Source organism: Talpa occidentalis, unplaced genomic scaffold (assembly GCF_014898055.3).
Source record: "Talpa occidentalis isolate TD23 unplaced genomic scaffold, MPIMG_talOcc4v2.1 talOcc4.16, whole genome shotgun sequence".
Taxonomy (NCBI): Eukaryota; Metazoa; Chordata; class Mammalia; order Eulipotyphla; family Talpidae; genus Talpa; species Talpa occidentalis.
Window position 1 is genome coordinate 82,424,015 of NW_023601653.1, and position 26,889 is coordinate 82,450,903.

General features: G+C 53.9%; 1 protein-coding gene across 3 annotated transcripts; it reads left to right on the forward strand.

Annotated features, from left to right (window-relative positions):
* Positions 1-1,778: 1,778 nt before the first annotated feature.
* On the forward strand, positions 1,779-25,726 carry KIF5A (kinesin family member 5A). Of its 3 annotated transcripts, none has more exons than XM_037515062.1 (29): positions 1,779-1,914; positions 10,023-10,110; positions 10,200-10,273; positions 10,654-10,758; positions 10,984-11,032; positions 11,435-11,490; positions 11,717-11,804; positions 12,057-12,181; positions 12,640-12,744; positions 12,892-13,040; positions 13,153-13,301; positions 13,599-13,774; positions 14,951-15,019; positions 15,622-15,828; positions 16,125-16,271; positions 16,770-16,958; positions 17,289-17,406; positions 17,665-17,729; positions 17,827-17,936; positions 18,248-18,349; positions 19,184-19,244; positions 19,500-19,571; positions 19,713-19,817; positions 22,603-22,819; positions 23,046-23,199; positions 23,490-23,572; positions 23,967-23,994; positions 24,443-24,556; positions 25,569-25,726. In XM_037515062.1, the coding sequence occupies exons 1-28, from the start codon at positions 1,786-1,788 to the stop codon at positions 24,519-24,521; spliced, it is 3,099 nt and encodes a 1,032-aa protein (XP_037370959.1). In that variant the 5' UTR covers positions 1,779-1,785; the 3' UTR covers positions 24,522-24,556; positions 25,569-25,726. The 3 variants fall into 3 exon arrangements, with proteins under 3 accessions (XP_037370959.1, XP_037370961.1, XP_037370962.1); XM_037515064.2 differs by lacking the exon at positions 1,779-1,914 and adding an exon at positions 4,579-4,955; XM_037515065.1 differs by lacking the exon at positions 1,779-1,914 and adding an exon at positions 4,906-4,948.
* Positions 25,727-26,889: the final 1,163 nt, after the last annotated feature.

Sequence of the window (26,889 nt, forward strand, 5' to 3'; positions counted from 1 at the left end):
AGTGGCTGGCGATAGCTTCATAGTGCTGAGACTTAACCCCTTTCACCACCAGGATGGCCCAGTTCTTTGAATCTTAAGAAATTGAACTTTATGAAAAACTTACCTGATTATGTGGGGTATTTTTTGGGGGAGGGGGGAGTGACTGGCCATGGATTAGCATTTTGAAACTCCTTCACTAAGGAGGCCACCCTAGACCCCCTGGGGGCCTGAGGTTGGGATGTTTCCCAGGATGTTTTCTGAGCATGCAGGATACTGCAACAATTAAAAATAGTGCCAGACCAAGTGACTGGACAGATGCCTATTTTCCTGAGTTTGGAATTCATTGTCATTCCATGCATACTCTCCTGGCTCCTCCCCGGGGCCTCTGCCCCTCTGTCGCTATAGTCCTATTGCCTTCCCATTCAGTTTCTTACTCTGGACCCCTTTCCTTCAGTTTCTGTAAGATTCAAGGTAGGTTAGAGGTATAGGCCCCACTCAGGAAAGTTCTGAGTGTAGGTCTCTCAGAGCAGGCCATCGCTCACCCTGGCTTCAGAGCCCTTCAGCGACCTTAGACACTTACCAGACAAATTGCTAAGCAGAACCTCTCTCCCCTCCTCCTTTCTCCCATCTCTCCACTCCTCCCTTTGGCCTAGAGCCTCAACTCCTGCAGTCTAACTCTGTTGGCCAGCAGAGGCCGGCTGATGTGGAGAAAAATCAATTTGGTCGGCTTCTAGGAGGTTCTACTCAGGGGCTGCAGGAGTCTGACCTGAATAGAGGAAGGACAAGGACTCTTTAGGTTTGGCTTCCCCCCGCCAAAAAAAAAAAAGAATATGGAGAAACAGAGACCAAAGGCCCGAGAGAGGGGCAGGGGTGATGGTGCTCCATGCAAGGATCCCTGGGACAGGACCTGGTCTTGCTGGTACCTGAACCTGCCTGAAACCCTCAGGAGGAGGTCGGCCCAGAGGCCTTTCCCAAAGTCCTTACCCACCCCCGCCATCATCCTCCACTACTTTCTGACTCCCTTTTTCTCGCAAGCTATTCCCACCGCCCTCCCAGGCCCTGCCCTTGGGGCAAAAATGAGGATTTTATCTGCTTTTGAATTCTCACAGCCCAGTTCGTCTTCCCTGGACCCGAGACCCGGTGTGCGGTGCTGAGAGCAGCAGGGACCTCCGGGCGTGAGGGACAAGGGAAGAGCCAGACCCTCCCCTGAGCCTCCTGTCTGTGACATGAAGCCGGGCCCCCCAACTCGGTGGGGTACAAGCCACCGCCCTTGAAGGCTGAGAGGGTTGGGGGCCGAGAGAGGGTGCGGGGGACCGGGCCTGAGACGTGGGCGCCCCTTGGCGAGGCTGTGGCGGGAGAGGGTGTCCGGGAGCAAACGGGGTGGGGGTGCGGGGACGGCCCCCCAGCCCCGCGCCCTTCCAGGGGGCCGGCGCCCGAGGGGGGCCGGCCGGGGCGCGGAGAGGCGCGCGGAAGGTGACACCGCGGCAGAGGTGGGGCGCGGGGCCGGCGCGGAGGGGGGCGCCCCCCGCCGGCCCAGGCCCCGCCCCGGCCCCGCCCAGGCCCGCAGCGCGGCGCTGCAGCGAGGGGCGGGAGGCGCAGCCGAGCGAGGACCAGACGCCCGGTCGCCCGCACCGCACCCCGCACCGCAGCCGCGAGCGCGCCCGGCCTGCTCCCCAGCCCTCGCCTGGGAACCCGCGGCGTCCTCGGCCCCGAGCCCGAGCGCCTGTCCGCCCCCCCGGCCTCCGCTGAGCGCCCCCGGCCCGAGCGCCCCCACCCCGCGGCCGAGCCCCCAGCGCCGGCGCCGCGATGGCCGAGCCCAACAACGAGTGCAGCATCAAGGTGCTGTGCCGCTTCCGCCCGCTGAACCAGGCCGAGATCCTGCGCGGGGACAAGTTCATCCCCATTTTCCAGGGGGACGACAGCGTCGTTATCGGGGTGAGTGCCGCCCCTCAGGGAGTTTCGGGGAGCGGCAGGATGCTCTTTCGGGCCCCGCCAGCCCGCGCCCCGCCCGCCGCGCGGCGCCCCCTCCCCGCGCCCGGCCTCCGCCCGGGGCGCCGCGCCCCTCCCCTGCCCGGCCTCGGGGCGGCTGGGTGTGGCCCGGCCGGGCCCGCGGCCAGGTCTCCGCAGAGTCGGCGGGGGCCGCTCGCCGGCGATCGGGGACCCAGCTCCCCTCTGCCGCTGCTGCGCGGGGTCCCCACTCGCTAGGGCCAGCCCTCTGATGCCTCCCTCTCCCCCCGAGAAAGGGCATCTTCGCTTTGTTGCTGCTCGGATCCGCACCCCCACCTCCCGGGAAACGAAGTGGGGGCGCGGGGGGCTCATGGGAGGGGGCAGTGTGGGTCCCCGCGAGGCAGGAGTGAGCGTGCTCTCCGGGACCAGCCCCTGCACCCCCAAGCAGTTACGGCGTGGACTTGGGGGGAGGGCATAGGTTCAACCCGGCCAAGGGTTTTCTGAGAAGGAAATACATCCATGCCACACCCAGTTTGGGGGCGCCTCGGGTCCTAAAGAAACGTCTGCCTTTTCCTCCCAGGTGCAGTAGGAAGAGGGTTTAGACACCACCCCCCAGTTCCAGCTAGCGAAAATAACAGAACCCGCAACACTCAGTGCTTGCTTATTCATCCTTTTTCCCCATGATCCAGTAAAAGAGTAGCAAACCACCTCCATCCACCTCATCACAACAGCCCCTGGCCTGTAGCAGAGCCCATGAAGAAGGAGGCCTGATATTTACTGCGAGCTTGTTACCCTGCACAGGTTTCTTAACCCTCAACATTCTTACAACAGTCTCAAGCAGGTATTAATATCTCCATTTTACAGATGAGGCAAATGAGGTCCAAAGAAGTCGAATGACTTTCTCAAGGTCACACTAATTCATGTGTGTGAACCTCAGTGTGTGACTCCAAGGCTCACGGCTTTTCCTCCATACCACACTGCCTCTGCAGATTTCTGTTCCGGACGTTTCTCTGTGATGGTCCAAACAGAATTCCTAAGGAATTCCTCGCCTACCCCCCTCGTTTTCCAAATTGGTCGGGACTGTCAGGATATGGGATGAAGGGATCCAGTCGGACTTGAGGGGTGCTGTTGGAGAAGGGAGTTAGAGAAGGGAGGGTCCCCTAGGAGGACAGTTCTCAAGGTCAGTGGCATTTCTTACCTATTTTTGATCCACAGTGCCTGGGACAGGTGTGTTCATTAACTGACTAAAGGAAAGTAGAGCGGGGGGCGGGGGCCTTCTGGGTCAGTGAGAACGGGGCTTGAGTCAACATGCCTTTGGAAGAGACCTACTTACATGACCTCTCCCTAAGGTCCGTGGTCTGTCCCCACACCGAGCTCACACCCACACCGAGAGCGGAGATGGGTGCTTCGGCCTCTCGTGCTTGGGTGTCAGTGTGTTTGCCACCTCGAGAGGGTCCTCACCTCCCTTTGCCCCAGAGACCTTAGCCCTGTGGTCTGGTCAGTTTTTGGTCTGGCCAGGCTCAAATGAGACCAGGATCTAGCGGGGAAACTGCTCTCAGTGTTCTGGGCAGCAGGCGTGAGCTGTGAGAGTTGGTGCCCCCCGAGACACAAAGGCTGAGAAATGGGAGGGATGTGGCTCAAAAGTCTTCTACTTTTAAACTTGGCTTCCTCAGCCTAGGTTTGTCGGATGAGACTGACACAGCTCCATTCCCGCCCCTCCAGCCGTGGTGGACATGGGGTGATGCCGGGAGGCCCCGTGGTGTCCAATTTGCTGAGATAAACAGGAGAGGCAGTGGGGTGGGGGACAAAGAGGGCCTCTTGCCAGAGGGATTTCCTTATCTCCACACTTGGCACCTCCTTGCCTGTCCTTTTGGCCTGATATTTGTAGGGCTAGGGCTGTGCCTTTGTCTGTGTCTGCGTTCTCCCCTGCCCTCGCCCTTCCTGTCAACGTCTCACTGCAAGATAAATGCTTTTGAGGGGCCATTTTGTTTGCAGCATGCCTGCCCAGCCCTTAGCCTCTTTCAGGAGGATGAGGGCTACAGGAGAAGTGATTTTAGAAGAGACCCTTGAAGGTCCCAACGAGGAAAGGAAATCGACCTTCTTTCCTCTTCTCCGCCAGCCCCCTTTGGGGCCCGGGGCGTGGGAGATTGTCTGAGGCATGAAGGGAGCATGCTACCTCAGGGTGTCTGGGAGGTGAGGGAGAGGGAAGATGGGAGAGGGGGGTCTCTGCCCCCAGCGCCTACTCTTGTTTCTCGCCTACTCTTGTTTCTCGCCTACTCTTGCAGCTCTGCACCTAGCGCTGGGCACCGAGTCCCTGGTATTCCTAGGTTGTCTCTGCTTGGCAAAGGGTCAGAGAATAAGCTGGGGAGACAGCTCTGTAGGACCCTTCCTCTTCCCTACTCCCTTGGCCATCCCTGGCAGGCTGAGGTGCAGGGCACAGCGGAGTTAGTGGCTGGGCAGTGGAAGGGGGTCTGGGTCACCGTGTGGTGTGTAGCTTTGGCTTCTGTGCTATTCAGCGTCCGCTGTGACTTTTCACCGGGCCCATTGAAGGCCTCTCTCTGCGCTGGTCTTGGTGGGCACCGTGTCCAGCGTCTGCTGCCTGGGCTGCTGCATCTGCATCAGGTGTGGGGGAGATGGTGAGAAGGAAGCACCGCTCCCTCTTCCTTCTCCCTGCCCCCTTCATTCAAGAGTCTTCTCCACCCTGCCTCCTCCAGGTCTCCCGATGGGTAAGTGGGTTCTTAAGGCCAAAAAAGGACTATCAAGTATCTCATTTGGCGACACGAGGCTGAGTCCTGCAGGATAATTGGAGTACAGTCAGTATTATTTGGGGTGATTCCACTGAAAATTGAAGGGGGGGCGAATCCTCCCTTACGTTTGGGGGAGTCTGATAAAGAAAACGGAGAGGGAGGGAATGTGGAATGTTCACCGTGGCCAGTGTCTCTCCAGCATTTCCATGGCAACAATCCCCAGGGGTGTCACCATGGAAATCAGGCCCGGTGCTGGGAAGTTCAGTCTCTACCAGGTGCTTGGTGAGGGTAAAGGGGTGGTCATCTTGGACCCCACTTAGCCCCCATCTTAGCTTTAGCCGGTGCACATTATGGAAAACGACACGGAGGTGGCTGGGAGGTGCGCACGGGCGGGGACACCATGGGCAGCTGGAGTGGGAGAACTGAGCCCCGGGCGCTGGGGCGCGAGAGAGGCTTGGGGAGAAGGTGATGGGTGAGGAGTCCTTGGACTGCGGAGGGTAAGAGAGAGGCAGGAGCTCAGGGGCACCCCTCACAGGTAGAAGGTCTCGCTGAGGTAAAGTCTTCCAGTCGCTAACTCTGTCACAGGGTCTCCCACTACCCAAAGGTGGGCTAGTGAGGGCACCGCCTTCGAGAGGGTGGGCGGGAGCGTCCACACTTCTGGGGATGGGCTGGACGTCGGAAAAGGGGAGTGTTGAAGGGTTTAGTTATGTCTGGAAATGCCCACGTGGGGGAAGGGAGAAGGGGAGGGGAAGGAAGAGCCTTGATACGAGTCTGACGCGGTGTTGGCACTTCGCGTCTGCGATCAGTGTGGGTTTAGAGCCAGGCTGGGTTTAGAACAGCTCTCTGCCACTCAGCCGTGTGACCGCGCACGCTACCTCGCCTCTCTGGACGTCAGTTTTCACATCTATGCAATGGAGTAATAAGAGTCCCTGCCTCTTAGGTTGCAGCGATAACGAGATGAAGCTTATAAACTGCCGAGCACAGTGACAGGCACATAATATACTCCTGATAAAGATTAGATGTTGTTGTTTTCTATACGCTGTTTCCTTCCCGGCGAGCTTTTGAAATAATTGGAAACAACTTCCCCGCTGAGGTGGTGTTGCAGTCAAAGCCCCTGATTTCCTCTTGTTTCTTCCTCCATCAGTGTTTCAGTTTATTCAACATCCTGTGGGCCAGAAACTGTGCTGGATTTTTTTTTAAAGATTTATTTATTTATGCTTATAAGAACTGGGAGACAGGCCAGAGGTGTGGGGGGTGAGAAGATTCACTAGACAGAGTGGGGAGCAGAACAGGCAGACTGACTGAAATCCACTGCTGAGGGGAGCAGCGGGCGAGTCAGGAGAGGTCTGCTGTGCCATGTGGGTAGCTCCCTGGCCTGCTGGGGATCAAACTCTTGCTGCAGAGCTTGCTGATAGCTTCATAGTGCTGTGCTTAACCCCTTGCGCAACCAGGGAGGCCCCAACTGTGCTGGATGTTAGGGAACACCTGCCTTCAGCACTTTGGGGGACTCAAGCTGCAGAGTGGTCTGGGCACAGGCCTGGGGTGGGGCATCAGAAATGGCTTTTACTCACTGCACACGCCTCCAGATTCTGGCGAGAACCCCCTACAACACTCTGACTTAAAGTAATTATGTGTCACAAGAGTTGTAAATAATCGTGGTGTTTCCCATGTGAGTAGAGGCAGAAGAAGTAGAAAATCACTGGCCTAGTTATTCTCAGAGAAAGATCTGACAAAATGAATTCATTCTGAGTATGATCAATAGAAAATTAAAAGAAACTTGCACCTTCACAGAAATAAAAACCTTAAGATTAAAAAAAAAAAAAAAAAAAAGGAAGACCTAAACTGGGTCTTACCCTCCCAGAACCCTTGGATTATAATCCCTGTGTGCGGCTCTCACCCATCCTCAGCTCTTGGGTGCCTTTTATCCTCACGAGTCTCAGAACATCACCTTCTTTCCTCTGCAGTTCCTGCCTTCTTCCGAGCCGAGGCTGAGGAAAAGGCTTCCTCGGGCAGGAATGGCCTTCAGCACTTGGAGAGCGCCCTCCATTTTAAGGCTCAGGGCACCATCCCATCCTGTGGCGGGGAGGGTTAGGGGGAAGGGGTGTGGAGACAATGAATGGGGTGTGTGCATGTGTGTGTTTTGGCACCTGTGTTCCCAGGGGTGAAGGGGTGGGGGCCAAGGTTGGCTTGAGAGTTGTGTTTAATCCCCGCTGGCGGCGGGCCTGACTTGGTGAAGCATGGCTGGAGCTCATTGGTGGAGAAGAGGTCGGAGTCACGGGCCTGAGATAGACACGTTTTGTTTGTTTGTCCTGGCCGCTAGATGGGAGAAACACTGAGGTAGATCACTCAAGAATTAAGATATATTTTTGTTTGATAACATTAAACATCATTTGATAACTACATTAATGTTTGCTTGTTGACAATGTTGAAAACATAGAAAACCATATAGAAGAAACTAAAAATCACTCAAAATCCTTATCCCCCCCCCCGAAAAACTGTTAATAATTTGATGTATTTGATGCCATCCATTTTTTTTCTGTGTATATACATATTAATTTTAATAGCATTGTATCCTAAACTATACATTATTTTGTGATCTATTTTTTCACAAATATAAAATATCATGACTTGTGCCATAACTCAATATTGTACATAATTTTATTATTCAAAAGTATTAATTTTTGAGTAAGTCTTACATGGTCATATGACAAAAATTGAAATGATATGAAAAGGTAAAAATAGTACTTCAGTTTTAATATGCATTTATTAACAGTGAGTTGCACATCAGTTTCTATTTTAAGAGCCATTTCAACATCATAGGACGTTATCTATGGTACGATGGCACTTATTGGGGAATAATTTACCTGCGGTGCACAAAGCTCATGTAGACAGCTGAATGAATTCTATACATGTGTGATACCCATGGAACCCCTGCCCACATTGAGATCTAGAGCTCACTTGTGTCCCCTTCCAATCAATACCACCCCCAACTGACTGCTATTTTGTTTTTAAGATTTATTTTATTTATTTATGCATATGAGAGCTGGGGTTCAGGCCAGAGGTATGGGGGAGTGATTCACCAGAGACAGAATGAGGAGCAGAACACATGGATCCACTGAAATCCACTGCTGAGGGGAGCAGTGGACAAGATAGGAGAGGTCTGCTGCACCATGTGGGTAGCTGCCCGGCTGGGGCTCAAACTTGTGCTGCAGTGGCTGCGGGTAGCTTCATGGTGCTTAACCCCTTGTGCCACCAGGGAGGCCCGGTATTTTTATTTTAGAAAAAATTTAAATCTAAATTAAAGGAACAAAAACTCCTAAATTTTCATTGTCCAAGGATAACCACTATTAACATTTTTATGCAAAGTTACATATACATAATATTTTTTTACAGAAATGGGGTGATCACTTACATGTAGTAAACAGCATTTTGTGCATTCCTTATGTCACTAAATATTCTTTTATAATGTCATCTATAAGATTTTATTTTTTAATTCAAAAACAACATCATTACATAACATTTAAATGTCACAGAAAAAGTGAAGTTTAATTTCCTGTCATTCTGCTCCCCAGTGATAACCACCATGAACAGTTCTTTTTTTTGGGTTATGGTTCTACTTATTTTTATTGAGGTAACATTAGTTTACAACACTGTCTAGGTGGGCAGTGGACGGTGTGGACATTTAAATGTTTAATAGAATTGTCCTCCAGAAAGTCTCCACCGGTTTACAGTACTCTCTTCATTTCGGAGCACACCTTCACAGCGGCCCTCACTTTGTGGAGTTTGTTTTCAGATCAATAGTTCAGGTAGATTTTTTCCACAAGCCATATTTTTCAAATATTTTTGTTATTAAATATATTATAGTTAGGAGTTTTCTTTTATGCAAAGAAATAAAAAAAGAAAGCAAAATAAGGTGCCGTTGTCGCTCCCGCTTTCATTATAATGTTTTTGAAATATAATTCCTGTTTGTGGTTAAAAAGTATAAACAATCCAGGATACAGAATGCCAAAGGAAAGCTTCCTCTCTCCCAACTTCTTTCCCCAAAGTAACCTCCGTTAATACTTTTGTATAATTCCATCTAGAAAAAAAAATTCCTATTTATTGATATAATGCTCTATCACATCTCCAGTTCTAACCAAGTTTTGTGACTTTCCTTTATTAAAAAGTGTTACCTGAATTCCTGTGTTCGGAGACTCAGCTTTATATTTCAGTTGGACGAACATGGGCTTTGTAGATTTGACAACTGAGTCACAGTTTCTTTATACAGTTGAGCAATGTGGGGGTTAGGGGCACCAGCCAGGCAGTCACAAATTCATGTTTTTTGTTTTTTTTTTAAACTGGAGAGACAAATGGCTCATGCAGAGAAAGCTCACACACACACCACACACTCACACGGAGCTGGCAACACGTGAGCTCACTCTTACAGAAATAATTTGCTTCTTCCAGTTATGACTTACTACCCCATCCTGATAATTTTTTTACATTTCTGTCAACTACTAATGGTGCAGTGTAGGTCTGTGTGTGTAAATTTTGAGCCTTTATAACAGATTCGTGTATACTTTGTGGTAGTAAATGATAAAGTAGGCTGGTCTCTCCATGCAGGTTATGCAGTCACGACCTACCTCCCTTTTTATTCATTGCTGGACTCTGTGGTTCATCTGCAAGTGTTTTCAAATTGTTGCAAATCTAAAAAAGAAAAAGAAAAAAAAAGCTTTTAAACTTGTGTTTCTCACGGTTCCTCTGAGGGTAGGAGGCGGGGAAAACAACAGAAAATGTACTTTTTGTCCTGAGTGATTTGCTTCACAGTCTTCTTTACATAAAGCTGATTTCTTAAGTGAGACCCATATTTCTGATTTCATATATCCCTTGCACAAAGAGGGGGCTCCTGTTAATGTCCCGCAACAGCCCAGCGACTCCCTGCTTGTGTATTCCATCTCTGCATGGGAACCCCACTGCACACATCCCGAACCGTGCACCTTCCACTGAATACACCTTGAAGATCGTTCTTTATCGGGATGTATGGATCTGCTGAGATAATTTTATATTTACTTAAAGATGGATTGTTTTCGGCTCTCCACAGCTTGTGACCCTGTGGTCTTCTCCCCTCTGGCTTCCCAGGGAGCGGGGCTGTGGTGGTGGGGTGCCGGGTCATCATTCTAAGCCTGCGTCAGGGACACCCTTCTACATGCACACAACTCCTGGTGTCAGCACTAAGTCTGGGTTCTCCCCAGCATCATCCACGCACATGGAGAGTTGGCGAACCCCCCGGGCTGACGGAAGGGGGTTACCGGATTTCGTCCCCCTCACATCCTGCCTGCTGATGTCCGCCATCTTTTACCTCCTCTCCAGGGGAAGCCGTATGTCTTTGACCGTGTGTTCCCCCCAAACACCACTCAGGAGCAAGTCTACCACGCCTGCGCCATGCAGATTGTCAAAGGTAATGTTTTCTCAGAATGTATTTCTCAGGCTCCTTACTCCCCACCCCGCTGGTCCCCACCATTGTGCTTTCTCTGCCGTCTCTCCCAGATGTCCTTGCTGGCTATAATGGCACCATTTTTGCTTATGGACAGACATCTTCAGGGAAAACGCACACCATGGAGGTGAGGTTCTGACTTCCACGGGCGGGCGTTGAGGAGTGGGGTGTGGTCCGCAGCCTCAGTGGGGGAGGGGGTGGGGCTGGGAGGAGCTGGGTCCTGAGGTTAGCTGGGGACTGACTATGAAGCAAGGGCAACGTGTTCGTGGCCGTTTCCAGGAATCCTTCAGCCTGCTGCAGTCACCCTCCTTCCGCTATTGCACTGTTTTGCTTTTTCTGGGAAAACAGCGGCAATGAAATTCCAAAGGGCTGCCCTGTTAGCTCCTCCTTCCACTAAAGGCTGACACGGCAGTGCCGTCTCCCAACTCAGAACGTGCTTGTCAGCTGTCACCTTTGTGTGCACCTGTGTGCTGCTGAGCCTCATGCTGGAACCCCCTCACTCCCCAGGGGAAGCTGCATGACCCCCAGCTGATGGGAATCATTCCTCGAATTGCCCGGGACATCTTCAACCACATCTACTCCATGGATGAGAACCTCGAGTTCCACATCAAGGTGACGGGAGCTCATCAGAGGGCGGTGGGGCGGGATGAGAGTCTGAGCCCCCCTCCTTGTCTCCCTCTGGTCACCTCAGTTGTTCTGTGCCCAGATAGCGTCTGCTCTTTGCCTCCCACTACCAGCACTTAAGCGTCTTTGGCATCCGAGTGCCATTCGCTTGGGCGCCCTCATCACGTGTCCGTAAGCCGCTCTCCTTCACCCGCTTTCTTTGTCCCTCACCAGGTTTCTTACTTTGAGATTTATCTGGACAAAATTCGTGACCTTCTGGATGGTGAGTGGTCACTAACCCCAGTAGGTGGTTGGGGGCTTGAAGAGGGTAAGGAGAAAAAAGGTTACATTGCTCCTGGGACGAGGTGTTGTTTGGCAGGGATACCGAGGGCACTTGGGGCAGACACACTCATACTCACACTCGTAATTGTGTCTCTTGCCTCCACACACCAAGAATTTCCCAAAACCCAAAGGGTCAGAGGATGAGCTTCGATGCCCAGGCCTCCGTATACATGGCTGGGATGGGCCGGAACCCTCAAGTTGGAATTTTGGAGGCGAAACAGTCTTTGGCACATGCAGGGAGATGAGTGGCACCTCCTTCCCTTTGCCCAGAGAAGGAATCACCACCTGAATGGGGTCGGGAGGGAAGTTCTGACCTCGCTCATCCTGTATTGTCTTGATTTAGTGACCAAGACAAATCTGTCTGTGCACGAGGACAAGAACCGGGTGCCATTTGTCAAGGTGAGCATGGGGATGGGGTTACTGCGTCGAGTGTGGGCATGGGAGGAGAGGCCGGTGACCCAGAGCCTGGAGAGTGGATGTCCTGGAGGAGAGAGCTGTGCCAAGGGAGCAGGGAAAGTCTGGGGACTGGGAAAAGGCACTCTCTTGAAAAGCCCTGTGGACAGTGTGCCGGGGACGGAACTTGCAGATCCGAGGTGACGGATCACCTTCCATTTGCCCCCTGCAGGGTTGCACCGAACGCTTTGTGTCCAGTCCGGAGGAGATTTTAGATGTGATTGATGAAGGGAAATCTAATCGTCACGTGGCTGTGACCAGTGAGTGGAGATATTAGGGACCCTTGAGTCCGGGGATCTGCCTGTCCTCTGTGCCCCCTGGGCCTGAGGGCTTGAAAGTGAGCAAGGAAGACTGGAGGGATCAGAGGAGGAGGGTGCTTGTCTGTGCTTGTCTGCTGCTGCGGGGGGCAGCGGCAGGGCCAGTGGGTGGGGGTGGCTCTCGCACTCGTCACTGGGGGCTGAGGACCTCAGTCCCACAGCGGGTCTTACAGGGGACTCCCCCCTCTCCTGCAGACATGAATGAACATAGCTCTCGAAGCCACAGCATCTTTCTCATCAACATCAAGCAGGAGAACATGGAGACTGAGCAGAAGCTCAGTGGGAAGCTGTACCTCGTGGACCTGGCGGGGAGCGAGAAGGTTGGGGGCCAGTGGGGGTGGGAGGATAGGGAAGGAAGCTTTGGGGGTTTGCCAGCTCTTAAAACACAAAGTAACTTTTATTGAGATAGAATTCACATCCCATAGAGGTCGCCATGTGGCACTCCAGTTGGGGGGTGTTTACTGTTTTCGAGGTTGCGCAGCTACCACTAGCCCCAGGCCCTTTCACCACCCACGGGGACAGCCACGCCCTCTTTGCCACCCCCCACCCCTGGCAACCAGGCATCTTTCTTCTGTCCTTGGACTTGCCTCTTCTGGACATGCCACATACGCGCAATCTGTATGTGAATGTCTGGGGGGGTGGCCTTTGGCAACAGTTTAGGGGAGCAGAGGAGGGACCTTCTCTGCGCTTTCTTCTCCCCTCTCGTCCTTGGACTGAGACCTCCTCAGTGGAACTGCCGTGGCACACTCATCCCCTAACACCCCGGCCCGGCCCGTAGGTGAGCAAGACCGGAGCCGAGGGGGCCGTGCTGGATGAGGCCAAGAACATCAACAAGTCACTGTCAGCCCTGGGGAATGTCATCTCCGCGCTGGCAGAGGGCACGGTGAGCGCCTCGGCCCCCAGCCCCCCACCCCACCCCTCTCCTGCCTCCCGAAGCGCCCAGCGCCTTGTGCCTGATCCACGGGTTGCTCTCTTTTCCGATTCCCTGTTGGGTTTATCTTTCTGATTCACGGTCTTCCTCCTCCCCCAGAAAAGCTACGTTCCGTATCGTGACAGCAAAATGACACGGATCCTCCAGGACTCCCTGGGAGGCAACTGCCGGACGACTATGTTCATTTGCTGCTCACCGTCCAGCTACAACGACGCAGAGACCAAGTCTACCCTGATGTTCGGGCAGCGGTCAGTGGCACAGGCCCGGGGCCCCGCCGGCGCGGCCACTCCCTCCCCTCCGGGCCCTGCACGCCTCAGCCCTCAACGGAGGCCTCATGTCTGTTCTTTCCTCCTCGCCCAGAGCAAAGACCATTAAGAACACCGCCTCCGTGAACCTGGAGCTGACTGCCGAGCAGTGGAAGAAGAAATACGAGAAGGAGAAGGAGAAGACCAAGGCGCAGAAGGAGACGATTGCAAAGCTGGAGGCCGAGCTGAGCCGGTGGCGCAACGGTTAGCAGGGCCTGGGGCTGAGGCTGAGGAGGAAGAGGAGACTGGAGCCAGAGGGGCCCTGTTTGGGGCGGCGTGAGAGGAGAGCGGTTTCCCAGGGGAGCTGCTCTTCTGGCAGGCGCGGTGGGGCAGTCTCAAGGAAGCGGGGGCCGGCTGCCCTGATCCCACTCTAGTCAGGTTGGAGATCCGCTTGGCCCCAGAGGAGGAGGCTGGGAGGCCTCGCAGGCCAGGAGCTTGGGAGAAAGGACCCCAGGGTGCGGCTTTCCCTGCTTCTCTCACCCCGCCCCGCCCCTTCCCCAGGAGAGAACGTGCCTGAGACAGAGCGCCTGGCTGGGGAGGAGGCCGCCCTGGGAGCCGAGCTCTGTGAGGAGACGCCCCTGAACGACAACTCCTCCATCGTGGTGCGCATTGCGCCCGAGGAGCGGCAGAAGTACGAGGAGGAGATCCGCCGCCTCTACAAGCAGCTGGACGACAAGGTGAGGGCCCGAGCAGGTGCCCGGTGACCTGGGGAGGCGCTGAGGGGCTGCAGATCAGCTTCTACTGACCTTTCCTGGTTTTATTTTTTTTAAAGATTTGTTTATTTATGCATACAAGAGCTGGGGTGCAGGCCAGAGGCATGGGGGTGAGAGGATTCATCAGCGAAAGAATGGGGAGCAGAACAGGCGGATCTACTGAAATCCACTGCTGAGGGGAGCAGCAGGGAGTCAGGAGAGGTCTGCCGCGCCATGTGGGCTGCTCCCTGGCCAGGGATCGAACTCGTGCTGCAGTGGCTGTGGACAGCTTCATAGTGCTGAGACTTAGCCCCTGTGCCACGAGGGAGGCCCTGCCCTTTTCTCATCTTAAATGGGATAAATGCTTGTTACTGAAAAGTGGAAAATAAATAAGAACATATAGAAGAAAATTAAAATCATCCATCATCTCACTGTTCAAAATCACATTTTGCTTTTTTGCAGTCACATGCCACGCAATAGATGGATGTAACTTTGCATCCGTTTTTTATTCAGCCTCATATAGTGAGCAGTTTCCTACTTTGTTAACAATTCTTCATGAAAGTATTTTTAAATGGCGCCAACAGTCCATTTATCAACATGTATTTAACGATTCACTTTGTACAGGACTGCTAGTTTATTGTTTGCTTGTTTTTGCTGCCATGAAAAACTCTAAATGGCTGTCTCTGCCATCCTGGATAATGAGCACAAATGTTTGTGAAACATCAGACGTTTTCTTTCCTTCCTGTGGGCATCGTGTGGGGCGGGGATGAGGCAGGGGTGGGGGTCCTGTTTTCCAGCTTCTGCTCTGCTCCATATCCACCCTCCGGACTGCTGCGGTGCAGAAGGCTGCTTTTGAGTGATTTGATTAGATGCAGTGGAGTCCAGAGTGGGATTTCTAGGTTCAAGTATATGAACACTTGAAGGCTTTTTCTATGTGTTGTCAAGATCCTGCCAACCTCCAGGAAGAAACAAATTTAAAAATGAGGTCAGGAGTCAAAGAAAGAAGCTGAGGAAAAGATTTATTTTTAGGATATGGGGTTTTACCTCAAGGCCTAACGCATCTGGATTTTTACAGTGATCCTATCTCTGCCCCCATCCAAAATGTCTAAACTGGAAAGAGTAACTTCCCCTGCACCCCATCTCTCTCCCCGCTTCCAACAGGATGATGAGATCAACCAGCAGAGCCAACTTATAGAGAAGCTCAAGCAGCAAATGCTGGACCAGGAAGAGGTAACAGGAGGGAGGAAGACGTGGGAGAAGCATGTGGGTCATCCCTGGAAGGCAGGAAAAGGATCTTTCTTACAACCAGTGAAGAAGGGGCTTGCTTTCTTCTAGACGTGTGGGGCTAAATCGGGAATTTGCTTAAAGCACGGCTTTTGGCATCTAAGTGCTTCTTTATTCTGTTGCCCTATTTCTTTTTTTAAAGATTTATTTGTGCATACAAGAGCTGGGGTGCAGGCCAGAGGTGTGGGGGGTGAGAGGGGATTTACCAGAGATAGAGTGGGGAACAGAGCAGGTGGATCCACTGAAATCCACTGCTGAGGGGAGCAGCGGGGAGACAGGAGAGGTCTGCTGCGCCATGTGGGTAGCTCCCTGGCCGGGGATCGAACTCGTGCTGCAGTAGCTGCGGACAGCTCCAGAGTGCTCCGTCTTAACCCCTTGAGCCACCAGGAGGCCCCTGTTGCCCTACTTCTGAGGCGCCTGCAGCTTACCTCCTCTTGACTTGCTTGGCCCTTAAGTCTCTCCCAGCATGGACCTGGGAGGGTGGCTTGGCGCCCCCCCACCACGGGGTCCTAGCAGTGGTCACTGGAAGCACCTCCCTCCCTCCACAGCTGCTGGTGTCCACGCGCGGGGACAATGAGAAGGTCCAGCGAGAGCTGAACCACCTGCAGTCTGAGAACGACGCCGCCAAGGACGAGGTGAAGGAAGTTCTGCAGGCGCTGGAGGAGCTGGCAGTCAACTACGACCAGAAGTCCCAGGAGGTGGAGGAGAAGAGCCAGCAGAACCAGCTCCTGGTGGACGAGCTGTCTCAGAAGGTGGTGAGTGGCTGGGAAGGTGGTGAGCGCACCCTGAGCTCAGGACCTCTCTGCGCCCCGGGAACCTCTGCCTCCCGACAGGCATGGATCTCGCTTGCACTGCTGTTCAGTTCGCCGAGAGGCCTGACTCATCCTGTCACTACCCTTTACCCTCTGACCCCTGTCACTCCCAGCCCCCTTTGCGGGCCCTTGTTCTCCTTGTGGCAGCCCCCAGGGTTGTGAGTGCAGGGAGAGGCCGCTGCCCTGGCTGGGCGTGGCGTGGGAAGACGGTGACGGGAGGACCCGGGGGACTCTCGCAGGCCACCATGCTGTCCCTGGAGTCGGAGCTGCAGCGGCTGCAGGAGGTCAGTGGACACCAGCGGAAACGCATCGCCGAGGTGCTGAACGGGCTGATGAAGGACCTGAGTGAGTTCAGTGTCATTGTGGGCAACGGCGAGATCAAGCTGGTGAGTGGGGCCAGAGGCCGCAGCTTTGCTGGGCCGTTCTTTCTCTGGGCGTTAGTGGGAGAGACGGGGGGGGACAGTGAGGCCCCGACGGGTGCAGGGGAAGAGCAGCCACAAGCACAGGTGGTCCAGCGGGGCCTGGCACACACAGCCGTGCTAAAGGGTACTGGGTACGGAAGCAATGGGGGTGTGCCTGGAGCAGGCTCTAGAGAGGGGGGCACGAGTCTGGAAGGACAGATGCCGTGTCTGTGGCCGCGAGGGGACCCGTCGGGGGGGGCTCAAGTGACCGCAGAAGGAAGTCATGTTGCTCATAGGGGAGAGGTCAGCGCTGAGTCTCTCAGTGCTCGTAGAGAATGTCGTGGGAGCTATGCCAGGTGACGCTGCCGAAGTGGCTCAGAAAACACCTGAGTCCGTGTAGGCCTGGGCGCGGGGACAGGCAGAGCGGAGGGATGAATCAGGATCCCCCACCCCAGAGGAGCCCCCTCCTTTCCCCCCCGCCAGCCGGTGGAGATCAGTGGGGCCATCGAGGAGGAGTTCACCGTGGCCCGACTCTACATCAGCAAGATCAAATCCGAGGTGAAGTCTGTGGTCAAGCGGTGCCGGCAGCTGGAGAACCTCCAGGTCGAATGTCACCGCAAGATGGAAGTGACGGGGCGGGAGCTCTCCTCCTGCCAGCTCCTCATCTCCCAGGTGCGTGGCCGAGGCCGAGAGCCCTTGGGTGCCGGGGAGACCATGTGTGACTCTGTGGTGGGCGATAAGACTCCGAGCACCCACATTTATGTCTAGGGCCTGGGGTCAACTGAAATCGAAGTCAGAAGAATTTGAGGTAGCAGGGGAGGGTCCAGGCCAGAGAAGTGAAGGTTCAGGGGTGTACTGCCCCTGAAGGGTGGCAAGGAAGGGCCCCGAGGAACGGCGCGGCAAAAGAGAAGGGCCGGGAGAAGTAGTTACGGGGGTTGGCACTGCCTGGAGTTGTGTCCTTTGTCACCTGTTGTCTTCCTCTCACCACCCTTCTCCCACCAGCATGAGGCCAAGATCCGCTCGCTTACGGAGTACATGCAGAGCGTGGAGCTGAAGAAGCGGCACCTGGAGGAGTCCTACGACTCCCTGAGCGACGAGCTGGCCAAGCTCCAGGCCCAGGGTGAGCCTTCTTCACCCCCCGCCCAGCTGTCTACGCATGTGCTGCGCGGCAGGCTTTTGCATGACTTCCTACATGAACCGTAACCCTCCATTGCTCTCTGCCCCTCCTGAATCATAGCGGATGTCCCAACCCAGAGCCATCCCTGTGAGAACATTCTGGGCAGCTGTCCCCTGCCCTGCCCAGAGCTTTGGTCACCGGGGAAGTGCTTTCTGGATGAGGCAGGGGTCATATAAGCTGTCCCTCCCTTCTTTCCCTCAGAAACTGTGCAGGAAGTCGCCCTCAAGGACAAGGAGCCAGACACGCAGGATGCAGATGAAGTGAAAGTGAGTGGACAGGTGCGGGGGACGGGTAGGGCTCTGCTGCCCTCACTGGCTGGTGTCTGGATGTCCAGCTTCGAGCTCGGGGGCGGGGTTATTACAGAAGGCCCTGGAGCTGCAGATGGAGACTCACCGGGAGGCACATCACCGGCAGCTGGCCCGGCTCAGGGATGAGATCAATGAGAAGCAGAAGACCATCGATGAACTGAGAGAGTAAGCATCCCCGCGGGCAGCTCCCCGCGGCACCTCCTGGGCATCCTCCCTCCTCGCGCTGTGCTGTGTCCACTTGCATGCTCGCTCTTCACAGCCCAACTCCAGGCGGTGCAGGAGTAAGGACGAGGCCCCATCCTCGAGGCTTCGCGACTGCTCGGAGCCTGAGGCCTGAGGGGGCTGCTGAGACCGGAGGGAGCTGCAGCAAGGCTGCCGGGACTCACCTGCATCACAGGGGAAAGTCTGAGGAGCTGCTCTCCCCCCGCCCCTATTAACATCTTTCTTCCTCTCCGTGTCTTCCTTGCTCTCCGCAGCCTGAACCAGAAGCTGCAGCTGGAGCTGGAGAAGCTCCAGGCCGACTACGAGAAGCTGAAGAGTGAAGAGCACGAGAAGAGCACCAAGCTCCAGGAGCTGACGTGAGTGGCCGGGCCACCTGCTGACACTGACCTGTAGCCACAATGCCGCCCTCCCTACCCCCCCCCCACCCCGCCCCGCCGCTGCTTCTCAGACTGGCAGCAGAGGCAGGCCCCAGGATAGATGTGGATTGGTGACCACAGGAAACAGATTCTGCCAAAGGACAATTTGATGGGGTGGGGAGCGAAAAAAGAGCTTCCAGAAGTGACCTTGTTGAGTATTATTATTATTTTTTTAAGGATTTATTTATTTATGCATACAAGAACTGGGGTGCAGGCCAGAGGTGCAGTGGGTAGGAGGATTCACCAGAGTCAGAGTGGGGAGCAGAACAGGTGGATTGACTGAAATCCACTGCTGAGGGGAGCAGCAGGGAGACAGAGGTCTGCTGTGCCATGTGGGTCACCTCCCTGGCCGGGGATGGAACTCGTGCTGCAGTGGCTGCGGACATCTTCACAGCTGAGACTTAACCCCTTGCGCCACCAAGGAGGCCCTGACCTCGTTGAGTATTAGCTGACATGGAATGGCTTTGTGATGTTCTGTCAAGTGTAAAAGGCAGGTCGCAAAGCAGTGGGTATGTTATAACCCCAGGGGGTTGTAGGGGATGCGCGGGGTGGAGAGAGTACGGAAAGACGGACACCAGCGTGTTGATGGTGACGTGATCACAGTAGTGGAATCGTGAACTTTACGTGAAACTTGTCTAACTTGCCTTTCTTTTTCTTTTCTAATTTCTAATGTCTATAGTGAACATGAGTAGGTTGTATAATAAATGAATCACAAAATATGGATAAAAGAAATGGAGAAGCAGGAAAGAGAGTTCTGTTTTCCTTTTCTTCCAGATTTCTGTACGAGCGACACGAGCAGTCCAAGCAGGACCTCAAGGGCCTGGAGGAGACAGTTGTAAGTGGTTTCCTTCTGTGCCAAGTAGCAGGGCTGGCTGGGGGTGGGGGGGTGTCTTCCTTTCTCCCCCCTGATTGCTTTCTAAGCCCACTCCTCCGGCCCTCTGCCAAGGCAGTGAGTGGCTGAATCAGGACACATGTTTTCCTAAAGGATGCGTGCGTGACTCACCTGACTAGACAGACTGAAAGTTCCAGTAGTTTTGGAGGGAGGAGCTGAGCTGGTTTTGCCCGTCCCCATTTGTCATCATTCTTCCAGGCCCGGGAACTCCAGACCCTCCACAACCTTCGCAAGCTGTTCGTTCAAGACGTCACGACTCGAGTCAAGAAAGTGAGTGCCGCCCTCAGGGCCTTCCGCGCCTGTGGTCTGTCCCTTCCTTGCTGCAGGGCGCCTAGCCAGGCTGGCTCGGTCTGTCTGGGCAGGACCCTTGTCCCTCAGCCCAGCCGCGCCTTTCTCTCTGTCTCTAAGCAGAGTGCAGAAATGGAGCCCGAGGATAGTGGGGGGATTCACTCCCAAAAGCAGAAGATTTCCTTTCTTGAGAACAACCTGGAGCAGCTTACAAAGGTTCACAAACAGGTAAAAGTGGGGAAGGGGTGCAGAAAAGGCTTGGGGCCAGGTGCCAGGATACCAAATCCTTGGAGGCCCCTCGGATTTAGGAAAACCTTCCTGCATGTCTTCCTTGTGTTCCCCATGGAACCCCGCTTTATACTATACTTGGGTCCGCTTTTACCTTGTTCTTTGTTCCCCGGCCTATTTCCCCTTCTCCAAGCTCCCGACCTGCATCTGCTCAGAGTTGAATTCCCCAGGCCTGTGTAGTTGGAGGGAGAGGTTGAAAGTGAAAGAGGCGTCATAGACCTGGGCTCATACCTGCAACGGGGGATACTGGTCAGGCTTAGTCAGAGGCAGAAAGCCGTGAGGCAGGGAGCAGCCAGGGAAGTTGGGCTTTCGCCCGTGGAGAGAACTCCATCTGCCTAGGCCTGGGGCGGCCTGCAGGGAAAGTCAGTGAGTCCTCCAGATGGCCCAGCCAGCCCCCGCTCGGGGCACTCCAAGCTGGTGTGTATTAAGTCGCTGCCTCTGTCCCCTCCTTGCTGCTGCGGCTCCCTAGGTGGATGACTGGGTTTCAAAGGTATGGGGGGCAGGCCGGAGGGGCAGTCCTAGGAGTCAGGACAGGAAATGTTTGGTGCATACAGAGCAGGAGCACCCTGAGAGCGCCGGACAGCTCAGCCTGAAGACGCAGGCGACAGTCTGTCAACCGGCTGCTTTATCTGGTTCATGAAGTCAGCCCTAACCTTGGCTTCCTTCCCTTTCAGACCTACCTTAAGATTCTGTTTAAACTCACAGTCTCAATAAACGAAAGTTTAAATTTTTTTCTTCCCAGAACAGTAAATACTCAGTACATCTTTTTTTTTTTTCCCTTTTTAATAATGAAGAAAATCCCAGAGTTGTGTCCAGGGATGGTCTGCAGGCTTTCTTGACTTTATCTGGGCCTGCAGAAGCCTTCGCTGCCATCTCTTCCCCTTTGCTTATGAAATTGTAACGGCGTCCAGAGAAGTTGAAGGACAGGGAAGAAAACATTGTGATGAGTTCTGCCTTCTTTTTTTTTTTTTAAGGATTTTTTTTTTTTTTTTTAATACAAGAGCTGGGGTACAGGCCAGAGGCTGGAGGGTGAGAGAACAGACAGATTGACTGAAGTACACTGCTGAGGGGAGTAGCAGGCGAGACAGGAGAAGTTTGTGGCGCCATGTGGGATTCTTGCCGGCCGGCCGGGATCGAACCCACCCTGCAGAGGCTGCGGACAGCTTCACAGCGCTGCACTCAACCCGCTGCGCCACCGGGGAGGCCCTCTGCCTTCTTTTTAATTTCTGTGTTCATGTTCTTTTTCCATCCAAATGCATGTTATATAACTTTTACCCCAACTTTTGTGTTGTGGTAAAATACACAAAATGTAACCTTTACCACCTTAATATTTTTTTTTACCACCTTAAGTCACTTCAAGTGCACAGTTGAGTGTTGTTTGGTCTGTTTATGATCTTGTGTAACTTCACCACCATCTACTCCCTCATTCTTCTTCTAAAACCAAAACTCTTTACCCATTAAACAATAGCTCCTTATCGCCGGTACACCAGCCTCTGGCAGCTACCATTCTATAGGACAGGGACTCTTCATGTCTTATCTCAGTAGACACAAGACTGGAAAGGAGAGCAAGAGATAAGCTCAGTTAAACAGAATCTTCAGGGGCCTCCCTCTTGGCGCAAGGGGTTACAGCGCCATCAAGCTATTGGCAGCCTCTGCAGCATGAGTTCGATCCCCAGCCAGGGTGCTACCCACATGGTGCAGCAGACCTCTCCTGTCTCCCTGCTGCTCCCCTCAGCAGTGTGTTTCAGTTGATCTGCCTGTTCTGGTCCCCACTCTGTCTCTGGTGAATCCTCTCACCCGTATACCTCTGGCCTACAACCCAGCTCTTGCGTGCATAAAGAAATAAATCTTTAAAAAAAAAAAAAAAAAGGAAATAGAATCTTTGTAGCCAAGACCGCCATCCTATTACAAATTAAGCTAAACTGTTGTCACAGAAAAACCCTGTTTCTAATCTGCAGATTGTCCAAAATTAAAGTGTTTCTAGCCCTACCTCCACCCCACCCCTGCTATACCGATTTCCCCGACGTCTCCCAAGGCCAGCTCCTTTTGCAATCTCTGGTGCCACCTGTCCTGGGGTAACCCTGTGAAAGATCAGCACGTCTTTCTGGCTGCCTGGCGGTGCCGCCCTGCTCGAATTTAATCTAAATGGGAGTGGGGCAGCCCAGGAAGCCTGGGTAGTGCACACAGATGTCTGTGAGACCTCAAACATTTTCTTTCCTTTCTATGGGGCGCTGTGTGTATGTGAGGGGAGGGGATGGGGTGTATGTGAGGCGGGGTCCTGTTCTCCAGCTTCTGCTCCTGCTGTGCACCGCATCTCACTGCACCCAACGCCATATTCACCCTCCAACCTGCTGCTGTGCTCTCGCCGCCCACCCCTGCATGCCCATGTCTGGGTGAGGGGTGCTCATCCCCATGGTTGCCCTGGGCTGTTGATTTGGCACAAGTCGTGACAGCTGTGGGGCGTCTAAGCCAGGAGACTGGGGCAGGATGCTGTCACAGGGTTCTGAGCCGCAGTGTGGAGTTAGTCTGTTTTGCTGTCCAGAAAATGCTGTCACTTGTGAATGCCTGACCATGTTTGCTCAGGGAGAAGGAAAGAATGGGCTGGAAAGGCATATTAGGTGAAGGGACTGAGGCCTCGGGGAAATGAGGCCTCTGCCCCCTCTGACTGGATGTTCCCTTGTTCTCTCTCCGCGCCCCTTGGGCCTCTCCACGGCCTCCCCACTAGCTGGTACGTGACAATGCAGATCTGCGTTGTGAGCTTCCTAAACTGGAAAAACGACTTAGGGCTACGGCTGAGAGAGTTAAGGCCCTGGAGGGTGCACTGAAGGAGGCCAAGGAGGGCGCCATGAAGGACAAGCGCCGGTACCAGCAGGAGGTGGACCGCATCAAGGAGGCCGTGCGCTGCAAGAGCTCCGGCCGGCGGGGCCACTCTGCCCAGATTGGTGAGTGGCGTGGCTGACATGTTCCTCTGAGGAGACCCAGCAGATTCCCAGGTGTCTAGCGGCTAAGTGATTGCTTCTTCCCCGCTTCTCGTCCGTGTCAGCCCTCAAAAAGTACAGAAGTGAATTAACCTGTAGACAGCTCAGTTCACCTCCTGCCAAGTGGCCTCAGGGACTGCGGCGACTGCAGAGTCACCTCTTCATGGCCACTTCCCTTTCTTTACCACAGCGAAACCTGTCCGGCCCGGCCACTACCCAGCATCATCCCCTACGAATCCCTACGGCACCCGGAGCCCTGAGTGCATCAGTTACACCAACAGCCTGTTCCAGAACTACCAGAATTTGTACCTGCAGGCTCCGCCCAGCTCCGCCTCAGAGATGTAGTGAGTGACCATGGTGTGGGCTGCATCCAACACCGGGCTCCATGCACCTTATTCAGCGTGAGGTTGGGTCGAGTATTGGGTAAAACTGAAATCCTAAGTGATTTCATTTTAATCCCGTCTCAACTTCACGTCCGTGACCAGAAGGTGGGCATCTGCCCTCCCTGACCCATGTTGATCGTCCTCTGTCCTCTGGGAGTTGGGGGGCATCTCAGTGAGGGTGCATGGACTCTTCTGGTCTCAGAGTAATGGGTGGCGGGTGCAGAGGCTGCCTCTCTCCCCTCTCCATCCAGCTTTGCCAACTCCTGTGCCAGCAGTGGGGCCACATCTTCTGGCAGCCCCTTGGTCTCCTACCAGAAGGCCAACATGGACAACGGTGAGGGGAAAAAAATGGGTACTGGCCTTTGGGGTCCCCGGGGCAAGTTGAAAATATAAGCAGAGCAAATGATTCTGACCTGCAGCTCCACCACCAACCAGCCCCTCAGAGCTTGGACTTTCTCAAGCAGGTTCCTTTCCCCTGTCACCACCCCTGTCTTCCCTTCCCCGTTCCTCTCTTGTGTGGGGGCCAGGGAGGCGTCTTCTCAAACAGAATAATGATGCAGCTTGGTGTAGCCTAAGACAGAGTGCCATAGACCCAGGAGGCAGCTGTGCCCAAGTCTACCTTTTTTCTCTCCGGGATCAGGATGTGAGGGCTGGGGGTGACTGTTTCCAACACCCACTCTCCTTTTCCTCTTCGTTTTGTTCCGTGTTCTCGATGATGATCTCTCCAGGAAATGCCACAGATATCAACGATAATAGGTACAGCAGCCCCCCATCCCCTCACCCCCCACCCCCACCCTCACGTTCTCTGGGAGGGGCCAGAAGCAAATATTAAATTTCCCTCCCGCCTACTTAGAGCTTCCCCAGAGCCCTCAGGGCTAGAGAAGGAAATGAAAACCTCTCTCGCCATCACTGTCCTCCGGGGGCCGGGTCAGGCCCCTGCCTTGGTGCAGAGCACATCCTCTTTCCCCACTCCCGGTTCCAATTATGGGGGCTTGGGGGATCTCATGGGCATCTGATGGCCTGACCTTCTCTCCTCCCCTTGGGGACTTTGTGACCTTGGGCAAGTCCGCCCTGTCACTCTGGCCTTGACTGTCCCTGCACTCCTATGGCAATGGGTAGCCCCTGCCCTTCGCTGCCTCTCACGAGTGCTGGGACAGGCTCTCAGGCTGAGCGAGCTGTCATCCTGCCGGGTCTCTTCCTCCAGGAGTGACCTGCCCTGCGGCTATGAGGCTGAGGACCAGGCCAAGCTTTTCCCTCTTCACCAAGAGACGGCCGCCAGCTAATCCCCCTGCGGACTGCGGCAAACCTGCACTTTCAGGTACCTTCAGGCTGCATCCTCTCACCTGCCTCTTTTCTTGCCCTCAGCTTTTCTTTTCCCGCCTGTTTTTGTTTGTTTTTTGTTTTTGTTTTGTTCATCTCAAAACTTTTACTCCATATCGTTGTCCTGCTGTCCCTTTTCGGGGCCACATCTGTGCTGCCCTGTCGAGTGGACACTGGCCTCCCCTGCCCCCAGCGCCCTGGTTGGGGCCGCAGTGCTGCCCTCCTGCCGCTAGGGGTCACTGCCACGCCTCCTACATCGTGAGCAGGGTCGTGTCCATCTAGAGCGCTGGGTCAGAGGCAGTAGATGAGGGGCCTTGGGGGAGCATCAGGTGTAGACCCTTCACCTGAAAATGCTGTCAGTGGACAGGTGTTTTCTGAACTAAGACATCTCCAGCAAAGGAGATGCTTGCCTGATTTCTGCACGGTGTCCTGTACTCCTGTGTCACTAATAAGCTTTAGGAAATGCCCCGTGAAGTCTAATTCTTGGCTCCTCCTTCTGCTGGGTCCACACTCCCCTCTCATCCTGCAGTGTGGGTGGAGAATATCTCCAAGACCCCCTCCTCCACCTGTGTCCCCTGGTCCCTCCGCTAGCAGCTCAGGCACCCGCCCAGGCCTGTATGTCACCAGGCTCCTCGCTCTGTTTACCTTGGGGCCCTGAACTGGGAACCAGGACCTTGTTTTATTGTCCACTGTGGCCCCTTGGAGAACTAGAGATGAGAAAACATGGCCAGTCTCATCCTGGGCTGCATCCAAGCCAAGCCCTCTGCAGGGTTTTCCCGGGGAATCAGCCAGGCACATACAGCAGAAAGGCAAGAGCAGCCAGAAGCAAGGATGGGGGAGGAAGAGTTAGGGCAGGTCGGGTACGGCCTGGGGGTGGGGAGGGTGGCATCTAGTAGGTACTGGAACAGGAATAGGACTGTACACCTAAGTTTGTACAAATGCCGCCTGTTCCTGTTCAGTGGCTGGGGTGCAAGGCCGCTCCTCACAACCTCTTTCTCTTTCTTCCCCAGTTTCTAAGAGGGACTGAGGCCTCTTCTCAGCATGCTGCAAACCTGTGGTCTCTGATACTAACTCCCTCCCCAGCCCTGTTGTTCAACTGTACTATGTTTGTCTTCTCTTACTCTGTATCTCTTTGTACTCTGTATCTATATATCAAAAGCTGCTGCTATGTCTCTCTTTTCTCTGTCTTACTCCCTAAATATCTGATGACATATTTAGCAATTTCTGAGCATAGTACACCCTCCTCATTTAGGGCAGTAGGGAGGGGGGTGACTGTTTCTTCTTTCTCTATGGTATATGCGTCTCTCACACTGAGTGGTCTTAGTCACGGAGATGATAAAAGGAAAAACCGAAATTTGAGGCCTGTGATCCTTCACACACACACACACACACACACACACACACACACACACACAAAGCCTTAAGCAGAAGATGTCTTAGCAACATAAGAAGTATAGAAATAGACTCTTTCTCCCTCTCACATGTAGCCCAGGGGAGGGTAAGATGGAAGGACAGCAAAATTATACATAGAATTTTCTTCTTGCACCCGTCACCTGACCTGAGGGAGTCTGGGTGTGCACCTCTTTCCCTCTCCCCTTCTTGTTCTCCCCTGGACAACTGAGAACACGATTACTCAAGGGACCACTTCCCTTTTCCCTCAAAACTCCTTCTGATATTCTCTACCCCAGAGCTCATGACCAGAATCCAGAGTTGCTTTAAAATAGTTTGGAAAGTTGAGGCAGACCGCCCCAGCGGGCATTGGTCTCCTCTGTCCATGGTGACAGTTACGGACAGCACAGTTCAAAGGACTGCTTCCTTGGGGCTGGGGGGGTGAACAGGCTGGGAGACTCCTAAGGGTGTTTTTTGTTTGTTTATTTTTTTTTTTTTTTTTTGCCACAGCGGTGAGCTGGGCTCCTTTCTCTCCCATATTGGGCTGTGTGTTCTTCCCAACCTTTTGATTTGTGGGCTCCCAGCTCATTGGCAAAATATTTATTGTGAGGAGCCTTCCTTTCAAGCTGGAGCCTGACTTTCCCCCTGCTATATATTTAAAAAAAATTTTTTTGGCAGACTTCCTTCTATAATGTCCCATCTGGCATTAAGTGCACTTTAAAGACAGGGGCAGGACAGATTTCCCAGAGATGGAAGAACCCAAGGGGGGTGCTCTTTCCCCCACCTCCCCACCGGTCACTGACAGGACTGTTGGTTTGGTTTCTGAGTCCTTTCCTTCCACAGGTGCTAAGCTGGTTTCCCAGGTAACTGCAGGGGTGGAGAGTGAGAGTCCTAAGCCAGTCCAGATCAGCCAAGTGTGGTGCCCAGATAAGCCAGTGTTAA